Raw genomic sequence first — 19612 nt, forward strand, 5'->3', positions numbered from 1 at the left:
CTCAGACTCTACCAATATGATTTTCATAGCTAATCTCCCATGTGTCATTCAATCACTCTACAATCCATTTAACTAGTGTCTCCTCAGACTCTACCAATGTGATTTTCATAGCTAATCTCCCATGTGTCATTCAATCACTCTACAATCCATTTAACTAGTGCCTCCTCAGACTCTACCAATGTGATTTTCATAGCTAATCTCTCCATGTGTCGTTCAACCACTCTACAATCTATTTAACTAGTGTCTCCTCAGACTCTACCAATGTGATTTTCATAGTGTCTCCTCAGACTCTGCCAATGTGATTTTCATACCTAATCTCTCATGTAGCATTTTATTAAAATCTTTTTGAAATCTAGCCTCGGGATGCATTACAAAAGGGACTCGCATCTATTTCTATCCCTAAACTTTAGAAGGAGCTCTTTGTACTTTTAAACAGCTTTTCTAATTTCCAATAACAAACATCATTTGCTTCTATAGGCACTAAAAGAAAATATCCATTAACAATTAAACTGTCAACAAGCTCTATAATGCCCTATATTTCACATTTATGTAGAAGTTTACATCAGACTCAATGGTATCTCTTATCGTATATAAAACATACTTGGAAGGTATAAAAACAGCCTCATATCCCATCAAAAAGCATCATTTTCCATGAAAATTACCATATTTTTCAGAAGGAGCACATACCACTGACCATCTAGTATGAAATTGCCACTTATTTCCTTCTTCCAAAAGTTGCACCCCATTTACCTAGTGCCAATGCTTTAGTTCCTTGGAAGCAAATCCTACTCCTAGTCATTCTTTGCTCCCCTCTACAGCTAACTTTATCACTATTCCTAATGAGATAGCCCTCTACTATTTAAATTTCCTGGCCTCATGAACAGCCAGAGGTTCAAATCTATTAATCTGGACATAAATATTAACTGAATTTTGCTCTGTAGCCCTAATGGTTTTACTACTGTGAATTCTTGTAAACCCAGCATTCTCATTCTAACTCTTGATGAAATTTATCAATTTTCTGTCTTGTTTTCTTGATTTTTGCTCCAATAATTATCAGCTATTCTCCACCCTCACCCCATAATTGGGCAATATTTCTCAAGGCAATCACTAGCTTATCTAGAAGTAAGAAAGTTCTGCTAGTGTAGTGCACTGTATCTTTGTGATACAGTTGGTCAACTATTTGTGAAGTTGCATAATTATACGAGTCTGTAATTCTCAAACATAACCCAGTCTTGTCACCTATCTCACTCTATAGATTTCACCACAATTATCTCAAAACTACCTCAAACCACATCAGAATTTTCTAATCTATTACTAATCTACCCACTGAATAACTGTTTCTTTTATGTAAGAGTACCAATTTAAGACAGACTTTCTGATGATTTCTTAAACCTTCAACTTAGTTTTGCTGTTTTGAAAATAGCTAATAAATCCCTGGGACCTGTTAACAGAAATTTTTAATGTAGGATTAAAAAGATTACTTGCAACCTTACACAAAACTTTATGAGGCCTCTTTTAGACTATTCATTATCGAAAGAGAACTGATGTGTTGTAATGAGTTGTCAAACTGCTATAATGATAAATGGCTTAAACAGTTTGAGCTACAAAGAGAAACTTAAAGAATTTGTATTTATGTTCTTTAAAGAATGGAAGTACTAGGTCACTTAAGTTAAAAAAGCTCATTTTTTTATCCAGCTGAATTTTATCCTCACTAAGACCAACCAACAAAAAAATTTATTTCTTCACATCCATTTACCCGTCCAACAAAAGTTTAACGAAAAAAAGCTAATTATTGCTATATACCACATTATCTAGCAAAACATTAATAACTGTAACAAATTAATATTCAATTAGTAAATAAGTTAAAAAAGCTCATTTTTTATCCTGCTGAATTTTACCCTCACTAAGACCAACCAACAAAAAATGTATCTCTTCACATCCATTTACCCATCCAACAAAAATTTAAAGGAAAAAAGCTAATGATTGCCATATACCACATTATCTAGCAAAACATTAATAACTAACAAATTAATATTCAATTAGGTATTTCCCATTTTTTCATTCCACCACTCGAACAGACTTCTTGTACGTGTATGCAGATTATTAAAGTCTTCAACAGTTTTGAATATATGATTCAATCAAGTCACCTCTTTCTCTATAATCATGAGAAAACTAGTTCCAATTTTCAAATTGTGCTACACTGATAACTGGAACTTTAATTTGCTGACGTTTGTATCAAACTTATTTTATGTTTAAATTTTATGCAAATAAAAGGTATATTTAAATTCCAATTTTGGCCAGATAGATATATATATGTAATAGAGATAAATTAGTTTTCTTGTCATTAAATTATGTAGGAACTATAATCTAACCACATGGGCTTTCATATAAATAAAAATCCAATGAAAATTAAAAAACAATTTGTGTGTGTATATATTTATTTATTTTTTAATTCTGTTCATTTTGTTTTATAAAGACGAGCAATTAAAAAACAAACTGTGATTATCATATTTTTTAAAGATGACAGTAGCACGATGTCCTTCAGATAAGCTGTCTTTAACCAACTGTGCTGTTGTGAACGGGCAAGATTTTACTGACAAAGTCAGGTATGTGAATAATCACTATGGGTGAAGTCTAAATTATATTCTACATTTTTTTTCTGCATTCTCACATTATTAGATGAGGCATTTGTTACAGGGAATATAATATTACAAGAAAAAGTGGTGTAATGAACTTTGTCTCTACTACTTACACAACCTAGAGATTTAATTACTACCCTCTTATTTCATGAATGTGTAAGCAGTTAAAAATGTACAATTGATCTTTAAGGCTTGTAATCTATACAATCTTCTTTGAAAAACAAGACTTTTTCCTTGATTGTTTTCTTTAAAGACCAGATTTACTGTTCAACTTTAAGGTAACATTCATGGAGAGCACTCCTGGAAAGGTCATAGACACAAATTACTTGTACTAAAATGATATAACTGTGTCATACTAAACAAAAGTATTATAAGGTTATAGAGATTTTAGGAAACTTTGATTCAGCATTGAAGTAGTTTTTGTGTTTTAGGTTAGTGTACAGTTGTTACTTAGTATATTAAACATTTTTACTTAGGTTTTTGTACATTTTGTTCTTCATAAAATCTTTAATGTTATAAATGCTATAGACAGAAAGTGAACTTACACGTACATTATATTAATTTTTTTTCATTTCAAATGTACTAAAATAGTAATATAAAATTTATTTTAACTTTTGAAACTTTGACAAAGATGATAGTGCATATAAGTTATCATTATTTTAAAGTTGAAAAAATGTATACTGTTGGAAATTTTTTAAATTTTGCAAAAACATTTAAATCACAAATTTTTGTAAAAATATTTTTGAAAATAATTTCACGGCCATAAAATCATTTGGCTGTACAGGTTTGTGATACTCGATAAGAAACTTATTTTAGTGAAATGTATTGACAAAACATCATATTTAGCATAAGAGACATTTTGTTGTAAAAATTTCTTTCATTGTGAAACCAAGCTTATAAACTGATTTTTTTATAAATTTTTGTTGACATTCCTAAATCAAGTAGCTCATCATAGAAGAAAGTGTGAAGTTGTGGAATGTTTAAACTGCCAATCATCAAGAATAAAACATAGTAACGAATGATTTAAAATAAAATTTTATATTGTTTTAAGAAATTTTTGTGATGATATCATTGCATATAGTTTAAAGTTGCAAAAGTATTAAAACAAAAGTTTAGTCAGTTTGATAACATTTAAATTAGTAAAAATGTCATGATTGTTTTTAAAATATTTTTCTTCTGTCCCCAAGTTTGTACTTAATTTGTTCTACTGCTTCATTTTTTATAAGCATGTTTATAACTTATATTAAATATTTAGCTAATGCTTTAAAAATGTGGAATAATGAGTGCAAGTTATTTTAACTTTCCTTAGACATATTGAAATTATAACAGCAGCTAACCACAAGTATGTTTGTACAATAATAAAAAGTGAAGGTATTTCTTCTGGCAACATAGGATTCAGTCTGCCTCTGGTAAGATCTTGATTATAATTATTTCTAAATAGCCTAGTAATGTTTGTTTGGCAAGGGTATTTTCTTTCCTTACCATTATGTGAAAGTTTTATAAGAACTAAAGGTTTGACAATTAATATTGCTTTACATGTTTGAAAAACGTTTAAAATATGTACTCCATCTATTGAGTTATCAAATTTCATTATTTTATTTCTTCTATAAACATCAATGATCAAATCTTTTTATTCTTAAATGTGTTTCAAAAATAATTTTCTTTCCATTAGTTCAACTGACTAACACTTAATGAAGGTCTGTGGTGAGACTAATTGTGTTTTGTTTTTCTTTATATTAGTAGGGTTTGGTTATGGTAACAAAGTTTATTAACTTCACATAAAAAGTTGTTTGAAAATATCTTTAAGTACCCTCAGAATAGCACTGTGTTGTTTAAATTATGTACTCCACGACATTGTTAATAAATCAGAAAAATACTAAATATAACATTGGCACGTGAGATCAGTAGATACAGGTTAGTAGGTAGAGTAGGATCAAATTAACGATTTTGTATGAAAACAACTATATTGAGGTGAACAAAATGTATGCAACTACATTAAGGCAATCATGGATAATTTAGGTCTGTCTTCACTTTACAAAAGAACTAAATTTAAGAGCTTATGCCACTTCACATCAAAGGAGAATAAGATTATTGTGGGTATAAAATTGTGTGTTGTACATAACAATGGTCTAGTGCAAAGTGAGACTATAGTTTATTATTTTTAAGCTTATGCCACTTCACATCAAAGGAGAATAAGATTATTGTGGGTATAAAATTGTGTGTTGTACATAACAATGGTCTAGTGCAAAGTGAGACTATAGTTTATTATTTTTAATCAGCAAAATGCCGATTCCACACATTTCTGTTCTTATTACATGTTTATTTGTCATTCTTTCTTTCTGCAGCAGAGATATTCTTGCTCTTAAAGCAGCTATTTTCTTTTTTTCTTCATTTACCTTCCTTCTGTTTTCTATGGTAGCTTCAAGTTGCATCACTAAATTGTTCTGACTTGAATCCAAAAAAAAATGTTAATTGTATATTTTAATGTCAGCTCCATTTTTAAAAACCTGAAGCAGGTGATAAACAGATGATATCACTTACGAGCTTTTTTCTGTTATGGCTTTTGTACTCTAGCCATACATTCACTGGTATTCCTTGTACTTCATGATGGTAGTAATTGGAGAAAAGAAAGGGCACCTGGCTTTAATCTTGATTTGGTTTTGCAGTCACGTATTTTTAAGCCTCTCTCAAAATCATCATTACTAAGGGGGTCCAAATACACATAACTGTTCTTATTGAATTGATCAAATTTGTCTACTCTTTTGGATTTATCAACCCAAGTTTTAAGCAACTGTTCATCTTTCATGAGAAATCTATGAGAACTTTTGAGTTATAATCTACAGTTTGATACCAAACTTATTGACATAAATTCATAAAATAGTAGTTCAATAACATTTTGAATGCGAGTCAACAAATGCGATGACATGGCCTTTGACCCGTGACCCATGTGGAGAAGGTTAAGCAATTGGATAACATTGTTAGAAATAATTACTTTGAAAAATTGTTATTAAAAATAAAGATACAGTTTCAATCTGGGAAAACAAAAATACTAAGAACTAAAAATACTCTAAATTATTCATTGAAGCTTAATAGACAAAAGAAGCATAATGATGATGAATATATAACTATTTATTAATACATTTTCATATAAATTTACTAACTTTATTTTGACTTCTTCCATAATATAATTTCAGGTAGTTACTATCAAAGTTATGTTTTGTGAATGGGTTCATTTAGAAACCTGCCTATGCAAGTAAGAGGTTTAAAAATTTTACTCATCGATAAACATCAGATTACGTGTTTTGGACATTTTTGGAAGAAAATGCATAAAGTCAGGGTCTGTTTTTTTTTCAGGATGGGTCAAGTTACTGCAAAAACAATTTTTTTTACTTTTAGGCATTGTGAAGATTGTATTGCAATCACAGTCTGTTTATACATAATTGATACCAGAGTATGTTTGTATGATATTATTTTATGTGATATAAAGTACAACATGGAAGCAAATTTATATGTTTCAGTTTTGTTATCTTAATGATATTGATTGATACTTGCAAGTTTTGGTGCTTTATTGATGTATTAATTTTGTTATTGTTTGTTGAAAATATATTAGTATAGTTATATTTGTTATTTTTTATGTAGTTAAAAGGATGACATAAATAAATAGATAAAGAATACTACATAGCCATCATGCACCCTGTTATCAGAGAGTTGTAGATTTGAGGCATACCAGTGCCTGTCACAACTTCCACCAGAACATAAATTCAGGAAAGTAGGGGGTGTGGTGTTACAAACATAACACAAACACAATGTAGGAAAAGTAAATTTATAGTTTATTTAAAACTAAAGATTAAAGTTATGCAAGTTAATGGTTACAATGTAATACAAGACGTACATGCAAAGAGAGAAGCTCATACCCACCTGGTGCTGGCCAAGCTGAAGCTAAAGAAGAGTTGGACTGCGATAAGAACAAGAATCTGTTACATTGTGGAGTTTCTTAAGGCTAGAGAGACAGTGTCACTTTTTACAACATTTTACAGGTAATACAGGAGCTGTAAGATGAAGATAATATTGAATTTCCCACTCAATGGCAGCAAGTCAAAGAGACATGAATAAATACCTGTGAAGAAACACTAAGGATGAAGAAGGCTCAATGGATATTAATTAAAATACTGTAAAAGCTACAAGTGAGGGTGGAGAAAAAGACAGTGCTAAACAACAACCAGACCAGAGTGGTAAATGCCACAGCTCAGGAAAACTGCTTTAAAGCACATAAGGCAGTGACAAGAAGTGTGACAGCTGATAAGAGAAACTAGCACGAAATTGTGAAGTGAATAAAAATAAATCATATACGTATGCTGAATGAATAAAGAGAGAATTATGTTTCTCATTTTCAGTGGGAGGGCAAGCAACCTTACCAACAGATGCTCATATCCCTAGCCATATACATGTATAAAGCATATGAGAATTTCTGTATAGCCAGTGGCTGCACTGATCTTGTTCTCCAAGTTAGGTGAGCATTGAATAATAAAAAAAAATATATAGGTTGACTTGACTGACATCAGGCACACTTAAAGCTTACTCTGTGCAAATGTTAAAATGTCTGGAACAGTCAATAACATTTTGTACTCACTTGAAGTTGAAACTGATAGAATGATGATGAATCAGAAGACACTTTTCAATTTCTTTGCCTGTTGTTCTAGTAGGCCTAATGATTCAAAAACTAATGTAGATTCTTCTGGCAATGATTGTGAACCTCAGTCTGAATTGAAACCTACAAAATTGAAGCCAAAGAAAACTATCAGTGCAAATTGATTATATAAATACAAATGGCTGACGTAATAAAGAAAAAGGTTTGTTCTTTTTGTGAATGGTGTTTGGATGGGGGGAAAATAATGTATTTATTATGAGGAAGATGCAGATTTAGATGGACATTATGGCTATTAATAGACAAATATGGCTGAAAAAAGTACTTGTTGGCTAAAGTTTTCTATAAAAAAAAAAAATTGGGATTGGCTGGCCTGAATATATAAAAGAGAACATAAATTATTTAAATCCAACATATTAGTGATATTACCAGGTTTTTTATACTTTTCATCTTTGAAATACTTCAAATTTTTCCTTCCCAACCTGAATTTTGAATATGTAGAATATATTGCATTAGACATCAGTAAGTTATAAGTACCAACAAGTTAGTAACAATAATAAAAGTTTCCATATACCAGATATACACCTACAATTACTGCATTCCATCTGTTACCATATAGGTATGGTTGATTATAAAATGCATATATACTTTTATATATATATAATATCTAAAATTATTATATCTTAAGAATTTCATGTTTCACTAAAAACATATTGAACTTCCAGTTTTGTTCAGGAAAGTTTGGATATAAAGTAAGCTTTAGTTTAGTAATTTAAAGTCACTGTTTCTAAAGAGAAAAGAAATCTACTAGTAAAATACTTGTTTAGTGAATCCTGCAAGTCAGATCTTGTTTCCTCGTTATGGTTTTGTTTTTCTTCAAGTTCTGCAACTAGTGTATTGTGGTAGAGAAGTGTTTTTCATATTATACTTCTAGGAGATTAATTTAGTCTGTTTATGTTGCTCTTCTTCCTTGCTATCTGTACTTTTCTTTAGAGTTCTACAATTTCTCTGTTTTTTCATTTAGCCTTTTTATTTCATGTGAATGCCTCTTTCTGATCTTAGCTCCTGAACTTTTCTGTCTGCTATACCTTAGGTTGGTAGGACCACTTCAGTTATCTGGACTAGAAGATGGCATATTATTAAACCTTGCTTGTTCCTTACACTTCCTAAATTCCTTCATTAAACATCTTCAAGCCTTTCTCTTTTTCTTTTTTCTCTCTCATTCAAATCTTCTATCAGCCTTATCTTTCCTTCAGAAACCCTCTTTTTTTCATCAACATCTTTCTTTTGCTAGATCCTGAGCCTTTGTGTTTGGCTGACTATTAATTCTCTCCCTCCTCTTTCTTATGTACTTGTCACCCTGTGACACAGCGGTATGTCTGCTGACTTACAATGCTAGAATCCGGGTTTCGATGCCCGTGGTGGACAGAGCACAGATAGCCCATTGTGTAGCTTTGTGTTTAATTACAAACAAACAGTTATCTTGTACTCCCTATTCTTCCTTCTAATGATAACTTGTTTCTACCCATGTTTACCTTAAATAGACAATATATTTAATTTTAATGATTTAATGTTTCTGTCTAAAATCTATTATGCATAAAACTTCTCAATTAATGGCAAAATACAAGATACTAATATTCATTTTTTTATCTGCAGTTATGCAGTTTGAACAGTCTATATTTTTCATATTTTGCCCATTTAAATGAATGAATGACTAGTGTTAAAAATAGATTACATAAAGGCGTATAAGTGATTGTCAACTCCATCAGGTCAATTTTACAATTTGGATCTGATGGAGATGATGTGTCACAAAGTTGGCAAAATAACAGTTTTACATTTTACCAAAGCACAAGACAAAGCAATCACCTTGTTTTACTACAGTTTAGAAATGACACCACATAGCCTATAAAATTGTTCATTTTTAATCATAAATCATATTTAAATTTTAGTCTGTAAGGTACATGGAGTTGACCTGTTATGGTTGTGACAATGCTTAAAGCAAATTATTTTGGCTAATTCAATTAAAAATAAAATACACAGCAGTGTGCTGTCCTGCTTCATAGAAAGATCATAGGAAGTACAGAAATGACCCTTGGAAAATTGCTGCCTCTATTTATGTCCAATTTAAGCTAAATTGAAAAAAAATCATCTAAAGGAGTTGACAAAGATTCTAAGACAGAGTTTTGAGGTTGTTTTTTTTTAATTACAAGTATAGACATAGCAAAACTGAAGACATGTTGATAAATGGCTGCTATTTTTCTTTAATTGAGTATATTTTCATATTTAAGACGTAATAAACATTTTTTTTGATACTTTGAAATTTTAATTTTTTTTCTTCTGAATAAAGGGTTTTCTTGTAGAGACATCTCTTGAGTGAAAAGAATAAAACATTTCAGTAAAAATATATTCATTATTATGTTCAACACACTTAAATTTATAATTAAAACATAATCATCTGCAGAAAGTATTATTAATTAAAGTAGACAAACCTGTTTTGTCCCATCTCTGGAAGTTTAGTGAATAACTTTTTTACCACACGTGCTACATCTTCTGAACTTCATCAGGCATGGATCAGAATGTTTATTAGAATCTTTATTACAAATTTCATAAAATTAATATTTTTTCATGTTTACTGACTTATATTAACATTTTTATTTTCTGTATAAGTAGTAAATGAATAGATATTAAAAATCAAATTATGTTTATTTTATCTTCAACTTTTTCAGAGAAAGTGGGCAGAACTGTCTATTGGTCAGAAAATAGATGTTCGACCATATATATTTGATCCCAATAACCAGTATGTTGCAAAGATTGTACTTGAAGTGGACTTCCTTGAAAAGAAGAAGTAAGTAATGTAAGGGTAAACAGTTTTAGTGAGATCTGTGATTTTTATCAGCTAATTGTATAATTGTTCATGAGTACAAAGAAAGTACAAGTATGAACAAGAGTATCAATCTGTTTTGAAAACGATTTTTGCAGTAAAATATACTTATGATAGACATATGTCAGTAGAAATTAAGGACAGAGAATTTTAAAAGGTGCAATTATATAGGTATAATTAATTTTTGACTATCACAGAAGGAACAGATAGTAATTTAAAATGATTAATACTTGTGAAAATTATTAAATTTACAATTAGTGATGTGCCAGCTGTCTTGCATTTAGATGTGGAAGGTTCAGATATTGTTGTAGGATATACTGCGTGTTTAGATGTGTAAGCTTACACATAATTATGTGTAAAAAAATGTTATTGAAAGATGTGTATGATTTTTTAAGTGTCCCTTTCTTTGGAAATTTTGATTTGCTTTTAACAACTGGTGAACTGTGTAAGACAATATAAATGTGAAACTCCATCGTATCCAAATTTCCTGAAGAGGCTGTCTATTGATTGTCATGTAAGGTTTTCTTTTATCTAGCTCATAAATGTAATTAAAGACTTCTACACTCTTCCAAATGCTTCTTATCATTACAGAAGTGATATGTCCATGTAATAAAGTTTACAGCTAAACCTCAAATTTTCTTTTGAAAACTTAACTGCTTGTCAGTTTCTCAATTTAAAAGTGAACATGGTTTTAGGCTCAAGATGTTTTGAAAGTGGCTCTCTAAAATCAAAAACTAACTTAAAACTGAAATGAATATTATAAAGGCAAGAGTATCTTAATTTCCCAATGTGGCTGAGCCCATTTTAGTCCCCAATCTTTAATTACACTTTTTTTAAGCTTCAGGGTACAATATCTAAAAAAAACATGGACAGTTTTTAAAATATTGAGACATACCTTATGATAGACAGTATTATTTTGTGGTATGTTTCTTCAAATGAAACAGTCAGTTGATTAGTTTTTAACAAAATATGCAATGTGTTAAGTTTCATGCTCTTATATAGTAACAAGTGTTGGCCAAAGAGGGAGATAAATAACTGAAGAATAAAAAATAGAATATGCAGTAAGACAAATTAAGACCAAATGTTTAGCTAAGCAGAGTTAGCTGCCTTCAGCATCCATAGCAGAGATTAAGTAACTGTATAAACTCTTGGTAAAACTTAGTAGTCAGAAGATCAACAGAGTTCCCTAAAGATTAAAAGCTGCCATCCAGTGTAATCAAATTTTACAATTTACTAAAGTTTTGTCCTCCTTTTTAACAGACTAAGGCCACACAAAACTACAAAGTTCACTGAACATCTGATAGTTCATCAAATGTAATGATGTTGTATGAGTATTGTATTTCACTTCACTCAAGAATGTGTATTGTTAGAATGATACTTTTTGATAGTCAGCTTCAAAATATTTTCTAATGAAAACAACGAGTGAGACGCTTAGAACAGTTTTCATTAAGAACTGAAAAAGAACAGTATAGAATATAATATGTAGTAAATAGGGCCTTTTTTAGGAGACATTTATTGATTTACTTTTGAAATTTTCTTTTCATACTGCAATGTTTTATGATTTGTAGAGCTAAAAATATGGGGCTAAATATTATAGTCATAGGACAGTATAAGCTTAGAGAAATTTTAATGAAGAATGGAAATCATATATGTGAATACAAGGACAGAAAAACACTACATGAAATTTGCTTATTATTACTTACAACTTTAAAAAGTATTTTTAAATAGTTATGTTACTAGAATATAAAGTTTATAAAATGTAAAAAAGGAGATTTAGAATGTTTACGAATAAAAGTTTCTTTGGAAATGTATGTTTTTGAAATGATAATGTACTTTTCACAGCACTACAACTGAATCATATGATACTGATCAGATGGCTGTAGACTTTGTTCAGCAATTTCCAAAACAAGCATTTACTGTTGGCCAATTGGTAAGCAGTTAGGATAATTTCAGTGATTGCAATCACTTGTGCCAAATGACAATTTGTATATGTATATATGTAGTGTTCATAGCTTGTACTATTGAAGTAACGTGATATTCTCCATATCATTTTTAAACTATATCAGAAATATGGTTAAACTCTTTGAATTTGGAGAGATACTGTGTATTATCATGATAATTTAATTGAGTAGGATTATCAATATATTTTAGAACACTGAGAAGAATGGACAAGATATACAATAAACAGAGTGTCCAACAAGTTCTTGTTAGTTTCCAGGCCAGGCATGACCAGATGATGGTAAAATCCTACTATTTGGTCAGACAAGAGTTGCTCCAATTGGTGCTGTTGATTAGCTGCATTCTCTCTACGCTATCAGGTCAAAATTAAGGACAGCTAGGACAGATAGTCCTTCAGTAGTTTTGCATGAATATCCAAAACAAACAAGCAAAGATTATAAGAATTACAGTCAAATCTGACACTTGATTAGAGTAGTCCAAGATTTGGGAGTGGGTACTGTTGACTAGCTGCCTTTCCTCTTGTTTATTAGTTCAAAATTAGTAACAGCTAGTAAAGATAGCCATTGTGTTGCTTTGCATGAACATCTGCAACAAATAGTTTCAAAAATTTTTAAACCACAATATAATTTACAGACATACACTGATCTAACTTATATCATCTTTTGTTCTGTGCAAGTGTAAAATGTAATAATTATGTCTCTGCAGAGAACATACTGTTTTTATATTGTTTTTTCTTCCAAACACTTTTTAATCGACTGCCATTCTTTCATTTATCAGCAGATTGACTTGAAATTTGGTAGGATTATATCTTTGTCCAGTATGCTCAGACACCTTTTTAATCTTTTGAATATAAGCATTTTTAAGGATTTTATGGGGTAAAAGGTCAACCAAAAAATATATAATTTATGCTCCTGTGCAGTTATATTTACAGCAATCAAGATTAAAATTTGCACAAATATAAATTTTCATGCATCCAACACATTGACCTACAAAAAAAGTTGAGTTTGCCTATTTGAGTCTTTTTATGGAAGTCAGAACTTACAAAAAAGCACAATTTTGGATGTTTTGGTCAATTATATATATTGGCCATATTTTAACCAATTTACATGGGATTTGGTACATAGGTACTTTCCTACAGATCCCAAGCAGTGATGTAGACGGTTTTCAATTTTTCTGGTGTCATGTTGGGCTTGTGTGGCAGAGACATGTTGAATTCACCCATGAATGTTGGCCTCTTTGATTTTGTAGAATAAATTTATAAAATGTTAATAAATGGTAAACCTGTAATATTTTATTTTTTCTTGCATAATGATATCAAGTTACTATATTATTTGCTGAAGTTCATTAAAAATATTAACTCTGTATTTTAATTATGTCAATAAATATTTTATAGTCATATTGTTTATGTCAGTATAATGAAGTATACATTTTAAATTTAATTTGTTATTCATTAAAAAACATTGTTCTTGTGTTATTTTAGCTGGCCTACAAATTTCAAGAAAAGAAGCTGTTAAAATTAGTAGTGAAAGAAATGGAAGGTATGCTTTTGACATTCAATTTCATTTTTACCATGATAATCCTAATAATATCAATAGAAATTTTGTCATAATTAAATTATGTTCACAAGCACTTGAAGTTAATATTCTGATATTTCAAATTGCAACTACAAAGTAGTGTATAAGGTATTTTTCAAAGCCATAGATATGCAAATTTTGCTCGTTCTTTACACTACCAGATAAAATCAGTGTTTTGTAACATGGAAAGAAAAAAACATCATTGATGCTATAAAGATGTACTGAAATTGGCAAGTTAAGAACATGAAAGTAAAGGATTATTCTGTCAGTAAGAGTACTGTATGAAACATTTATCAAAAATATGATGAAGTTTGTTGGTGAAATAAAAATTTGTCAATGGTGAGGAATAGTTTTGTTTGTACTACATCCTTTAAATAGTAAACTGGGAATAAAATAAAATACATATTTTCTTTCATTTTACAAAGGAAAAATTGCATGCAATATTAACTAATATCAAAAATTAAACTTTCATTTAATTGGCAATTATTAGATTTTAAACATGCAAGTTTGTAATGCTTTTTTCCAAGTAATAAGGTAAGATAAAACTTGGGGAAAATACTTGTGCTTTGTATACAAAATATTTTGTTGTTGTTTTATTTTGTATTTGAATGCACAAAGTTTATAAAATGTAAAGGCTGTCTATTTAAAGTAATTAAAACAGTTAAATGACCTGCCTAGGTTACTCATATAAGATGTTAGGTATGGAGAGTTTTGAACAAATATGGGACATCTCAATGATTGTAAGGTTAAACTTACGTGGGTAAACCTATTCTACAATACGTGTATCTACCAAACACCTTTAGTATAAAAGACAGTTTGAATCGAGTGGTTTACTTATCTAGTAAGATACACCAGATTTAGTGAAGACATGGGTGTTGGGTGCAGTAACTAAAACTCAACAAGGTGATGGTACTAGTACTCTAAATGTTTATAAAGAAATTTACACGCACAAAACATATAAACACTGCCGTTTGAGATGGGACTCTCCAAATACCCTTTTCTTTGCAATGCATAGTACTATCTACACCAACCCATCCCTTAGGCATATGGTGATGTTGTCAATACTTCCCTACTCTTAATTTCATTTTTACATAGTTTAATGACATTTAAAAAGCTCCCCCCACACACGCATGTTATCCTTTTAATTATATAGATGTATAGCAATCTTAATCTAATAATTAAGTTTGAACTTCATTCAGTTTTGAAAGATTGTTGTAGAAACTGGACAGTAGTAGGAAAAAGTGAGTTGCTTTTACTTGTCCAGAAACTTTAAGAAAGTTTCTTGTCACTGTTTGACATAATCAGAATTTTATACTATTTTTTCTGTTAATTTTGCATGCATGATTGTATTGGTCAGGAAAATTGGGAAAAATCAGGGAATTTTATATTTAGCATTCTCAGCCGAGGAACCATCAGAAAATTTCATTTTACAGACAGAAACTGGGAAAAATCAATCAATAAATTTTGTGATTCAGCGATGATAAAATAATTTATCATTAACACCACAGAATTACATATAGATCATTCTGGTGCATTTAACACATCAGTATGTGAATATTTTATGCAGAAACATTGGTTTGTCAACATCGATCTTTTTTTCTTTTTTTTACCATTATTGTCAGGGAATAGGAAGACAGCTGTAATGAGATTACATAAACAGTAGTTAGGTTCCCACTTCAACAGAATGTAAGGGCTCTGGACAAGGCTTTGTCTAGTGTTCCTGAATATCATGGAGGATCAATGTACTATTTAAAAACTTGTAATAAGTTATTATTTAGAGATGGGCTTTTTTCAGTAAGAAAGGTATTTTGATCTTCCAAATTTTAGTGCACTAATAAAATGTTTTTCTTGACAGTAGTCATAGAAGGAACACACACAATACTCTAGATATGTTATGTCATTGACATATTTGTATAGGAAAGACTTAAAATAGTCACAGTGAAAATGAACAGTTTGGATATTTGGTAAAGCCTGGTAGTTCAAAGATAGAACAAATCTACATAGTTTGATGAGTTTTTATTTCATATCCTATATGTATGAATGGAGTGTAAAACTTAGTTATATGTAAGTATAACCTGGCAATCTCATGAATAACAAAACTTTTGTGAACCTGAAAATATTTTGGGTAATGTGATTGATCAATAATATACTGTCATTTTAATTCAAAGAATTCAGCACTTCTGATATATATATTAACTGGGTACACACAATTTCAAAGCATGTGCAAAAATAATACAATGTGCTCTGGATTAATGGATGATTTCATTAACATGTGCAGTTTTTTTATAGATATTGGAAATATCAGTTCCGTGTATTCAAAGCCAAAACAAAATGATCACAAATGTTAAAATCTCTAGTGTTGTTTATACTATAATAATGTTTCATGATTTAAGTTAAAACTTTAAAATGTGACTGGTATGCACTGATAAAGTATCAGTAATTCAAGAATGCCATGGTTAATAATATATAAACTTTGCAAGATGACATTTAATCAAACTGTAACTCTTAACATACAGTCGTTATCAAACAATACATGAAGAATGTTTTGCAATCTGTGTAATTAAAAGAACAACGATTAGAGTTCCAGGATGTAATTAAATATTTGAAATCTTCAAAGTCTTCAATTGTATGGGGATTCCTGTTTGTTGTACTATCCAATGAAAAAGGAACGGTATATGGGAAATTAATGTCATCCCTCAGACCTTCATATCAGACTGCAATGTTTGCGTGTTAAGGATTTTTTTGTGAATTTCTTCATTTGCTGATAGACACATAGGGTACTGTTACCATCACCCTGTTAAGTATGGAGCTGGGAGCAATGTCACTGAATTTTAATACTTGCTTCCAATACCCAGGTTTTGGAAGTGTTGCTAGATCTGCTAAATATGTTGATCTGTTTGTAATTGTTGATCACACCTTTTGGCTCAAAGTTCCTTGTATTAGAAGTGTTTGATGGGTGTCACATGTTTTGGAATAGAATTAACTTCACAATCATTGAGAAGGTTAGAACTGTCATCAGATTTTTCAGAACTCTACATACCTAACCTTATACATGAGTAGTCTCTGCAGGTCACTTAACTGTATTAATTATATTGAATTCACAGCACTGCCTTTACATTTTATACATTCAAATACAACATACCACAACCAAAAAATGTTTTTTACCCAAGGATGTATTACAAGCACAGATTGATTGGTCAGGGAATAACATATTTTGATCAGGAAAAATCAGGGAAGTTCATTCTGCTCAAGGTGTGGGAACCATGTGCATAGAAATCAAATGCTTGATTTAAGTTCTAAGGAAAAAATATAAAGCTAAATGTTCTTTTAAAAAAGAAATTCTGGATTACTAGCAGAAACTTCCACTTCTGTGTTATTTGGTTAGGTTTTTAAAATATGTTATATTTTGTTTGAACAAGGTTATCATTATGTATTATTGTATTGCAAGTTAAATAAAACAAAACTGGATAACTTAACTAATAAGTGACTTAATTCTATAATCTAAATTTCTATCTGTTGTAATCAAACAAAACATTACTGCAATTAAATAAACAGCTAACGAAAAAAATTTCAAATGCTAAATTGACAAAAATTTTATTTATGATAGGAGAAAGTTAAATCACCTGAATCCCTGTTATGGAATAACGAAGTTAAGAAAAGTCACGGTTATCCTTTATAAATCTAGAACTTATCAATAAATTATAATTAGCCTGTGAATGAATGACATGTAAAAATAACGTACATTTGTTTCAGTACCAATATGCAATATTCCCACTGTCTTACTTGCAAATGAATGTTAATATAGTTACTGTTTAAAAGTATAAAGAAATCGTTCACTAATCAGTTTTTTAAGAGTTGTTTGGTTCATTTAAAAAAAAGATGAAATTGATATTTTTGACAGTTTTGAATATTGACCAGCTAAAGGGGCAAGTCACAGGCGGAAAACCACGTATGGTAAGACATTTTTGGTGACAGTTTGATATTTTTAAAAATTGAACATTTGCTAAAAACATAATTTGACTAAAATATATTCTTTGTTGTTATGAAATAAGCAGTAATTTAAATACTGAACTGACTGACTTGGTTAAGTTGAAGCCTCTGCTTATGAATAAGCTCTTTTTTTATACAAAGGTTTTGTTTGTTATTAAACTTAGTCATAATCTTAAAATAATTTGAATGGCCAACTATAGCATTTCACTTAAGGTGTATTCTATTATGTTCAAACTTTTTGGTGACCTTAAATTGGCATGTTATTTCACACACGTCAGTTTAATTGTCCTTGTTGCAGTCAAAGTTATACTAGATTGCAACTAGGACGAGTAAATTGTAAACTGCATTTGATTTTCTAAGTGGAGAAACTCTCTCTCTCTTTATATCTTAAAAAATACTACCAATGACTGACATCTTGAGTTAAAAATGAATCTTAATTATATGTATATGTGGATACACTCTATGAAGAAAAGTAACCAGCTGTTTTTATCATACAAAACATGTTTACCAATCTACTGTCAACTTATAAGAATTACACATTTAGAGAACTGCCTGTATTGGTAGTTTTATGAAGTTTTGTATGTTCAAGAAGTCACAAATTATTGTATCTGTCAAACAAATAGGAAAAAAATGTTTGCATAAGAATCTTTTAACATCATTAGACTTTGTGTAAAAATACATATGTGCTGGAGATGTATTATGCACAATGAAATGAGGTCTAGATTACGTTGACTTAGAACAAAATTTAGGGATATAGCTTGTAAGAATTGAAATACAAACTGGTGAGCATATTTTTTATTATAAGCTTCTCACTCAATATAACCATCATAATTATGAACTAACTAGCTGAGGGTGCCCGTTAAAGAAACAAAAATTGTATAAAGGATAATGTTAGACAGTGTTCCCCTTCCTTCTCTCTTTTGTTATTAAATCCTTAATTACCTCATTAGATGCTAATTGCAAACTCTTGTAATGGAATGATTGACTCATTTAACTGATTGTGTTCTTGCATCTTTAAATTCAAAGCCAAAAATCTGTCAAAATAGTGTAAATGTGCCCTGTTTCAGCTTCTTTTTTACTCCTTCTCAGGCAAAAATCGTAAAGCAAAATAGCCCAGTTTTTAGTTATCATACCAAAATTATGGTAATTGAGTTGACCAACTCTGGGTGATGAATGCTAACACATACATCATGGATAATTTTTATAGTAAGATGTAACTAAAAAAGCTAATTTCTGATATTACCAATTTCAACAGTGAATCATATACTGTCATGCTTACTGTTTTGATACTCCAAGAATTTATTAAAATGATCAGTATTCATCTATATACTACTAAAACTCTGAGATTGTTTGTTTGTGTGCTTGTCTGTAATTAAATACAGCAAAAACGGTGCACAATACCACCATATTTGTAATGAAATGAGAATAGAAACAGAATAAAACAAGTTTCGTTAAAATCGGGCCACAGGTTACCGAGTTAGCCCCGTTTTCGAGTCACTTTAATGAAAATTTGTAGATGAATTTAGGTACACTAGATGGCGCTACATATATGTTTATATATCTATCTATTCGTTTTCCACCTGATGAATCACTTTAAAATATCTTCTATACAACAATATATGCACAACAGAAATTAAATGATGAGATGAAAATGTGTTATAACGGCGCATAGAAAGAACAACAATAAAATGGACGTACAATATTATTGACTATTTGCAAATAGTAACTATGGAGATGAGGTAATAAAATAAAAATCAAGTCAAGGACAACAACAAAATTTTATGAATGAAAACCTCTTGCCGAGCATTGGCTATAATATATTATTTCCCTGTCAATGTTCCCATCTTCATTAAAAGACGTAAGATGACAAAAACAAGATCTTGAAGAATCTGTCTATATACTACTAAAACTCTGATATTGTTTG

General features: G+C 30.1%; 1 protein-coding gene across 1 annotated transcript in view; it reads left to right on the forward strand.

The window, feature by feature from the left end:
* The window catches only part of LOC106467486 (vesicle-fusing ATPase 2-like), a 54763-nt gene that overhangs the window by 5362 nt on the left and 29789 nt on the right, over positions 1–19612 (forward strand). The window contains exons 2-7 of the mRNA XM_013927845.2: positions 2521–2606; positions 3949–4048; positions 10011–10129; positions 12008–12095; positions 13605–13662; positions 17600–17652. Coding sequence (XP_013783299.1) covers positions 2521–2606; positions 3949–4048; positions 10011–10129; positions 12008–12095; positions 13605–13662; positions 17600–17652 — 504 coding nt within the window. The remainder of the gene's footprint in view (positions 1–2520; positions 2607–3948; positions 4049–10010; positions 10130–12007; positions 12096–13604; positions 13663–17599; positions 17653–19612) is intronic.

Source organism: Limulus polyphemus, unplaced genomic scaffold, assembly GCF_000517525.1.
Source record: "Limulus polyphemus unplaced genomic scaffold, Limulus_polyphemus-2.1.2 Scaffold2631, whole genome shotgun sequence".
NCBI lineage: Eukaryota > Metazoa > Arthropoda > Merostomata > Xiphosura > Limulidae > Limulus > Limulus polyphemus.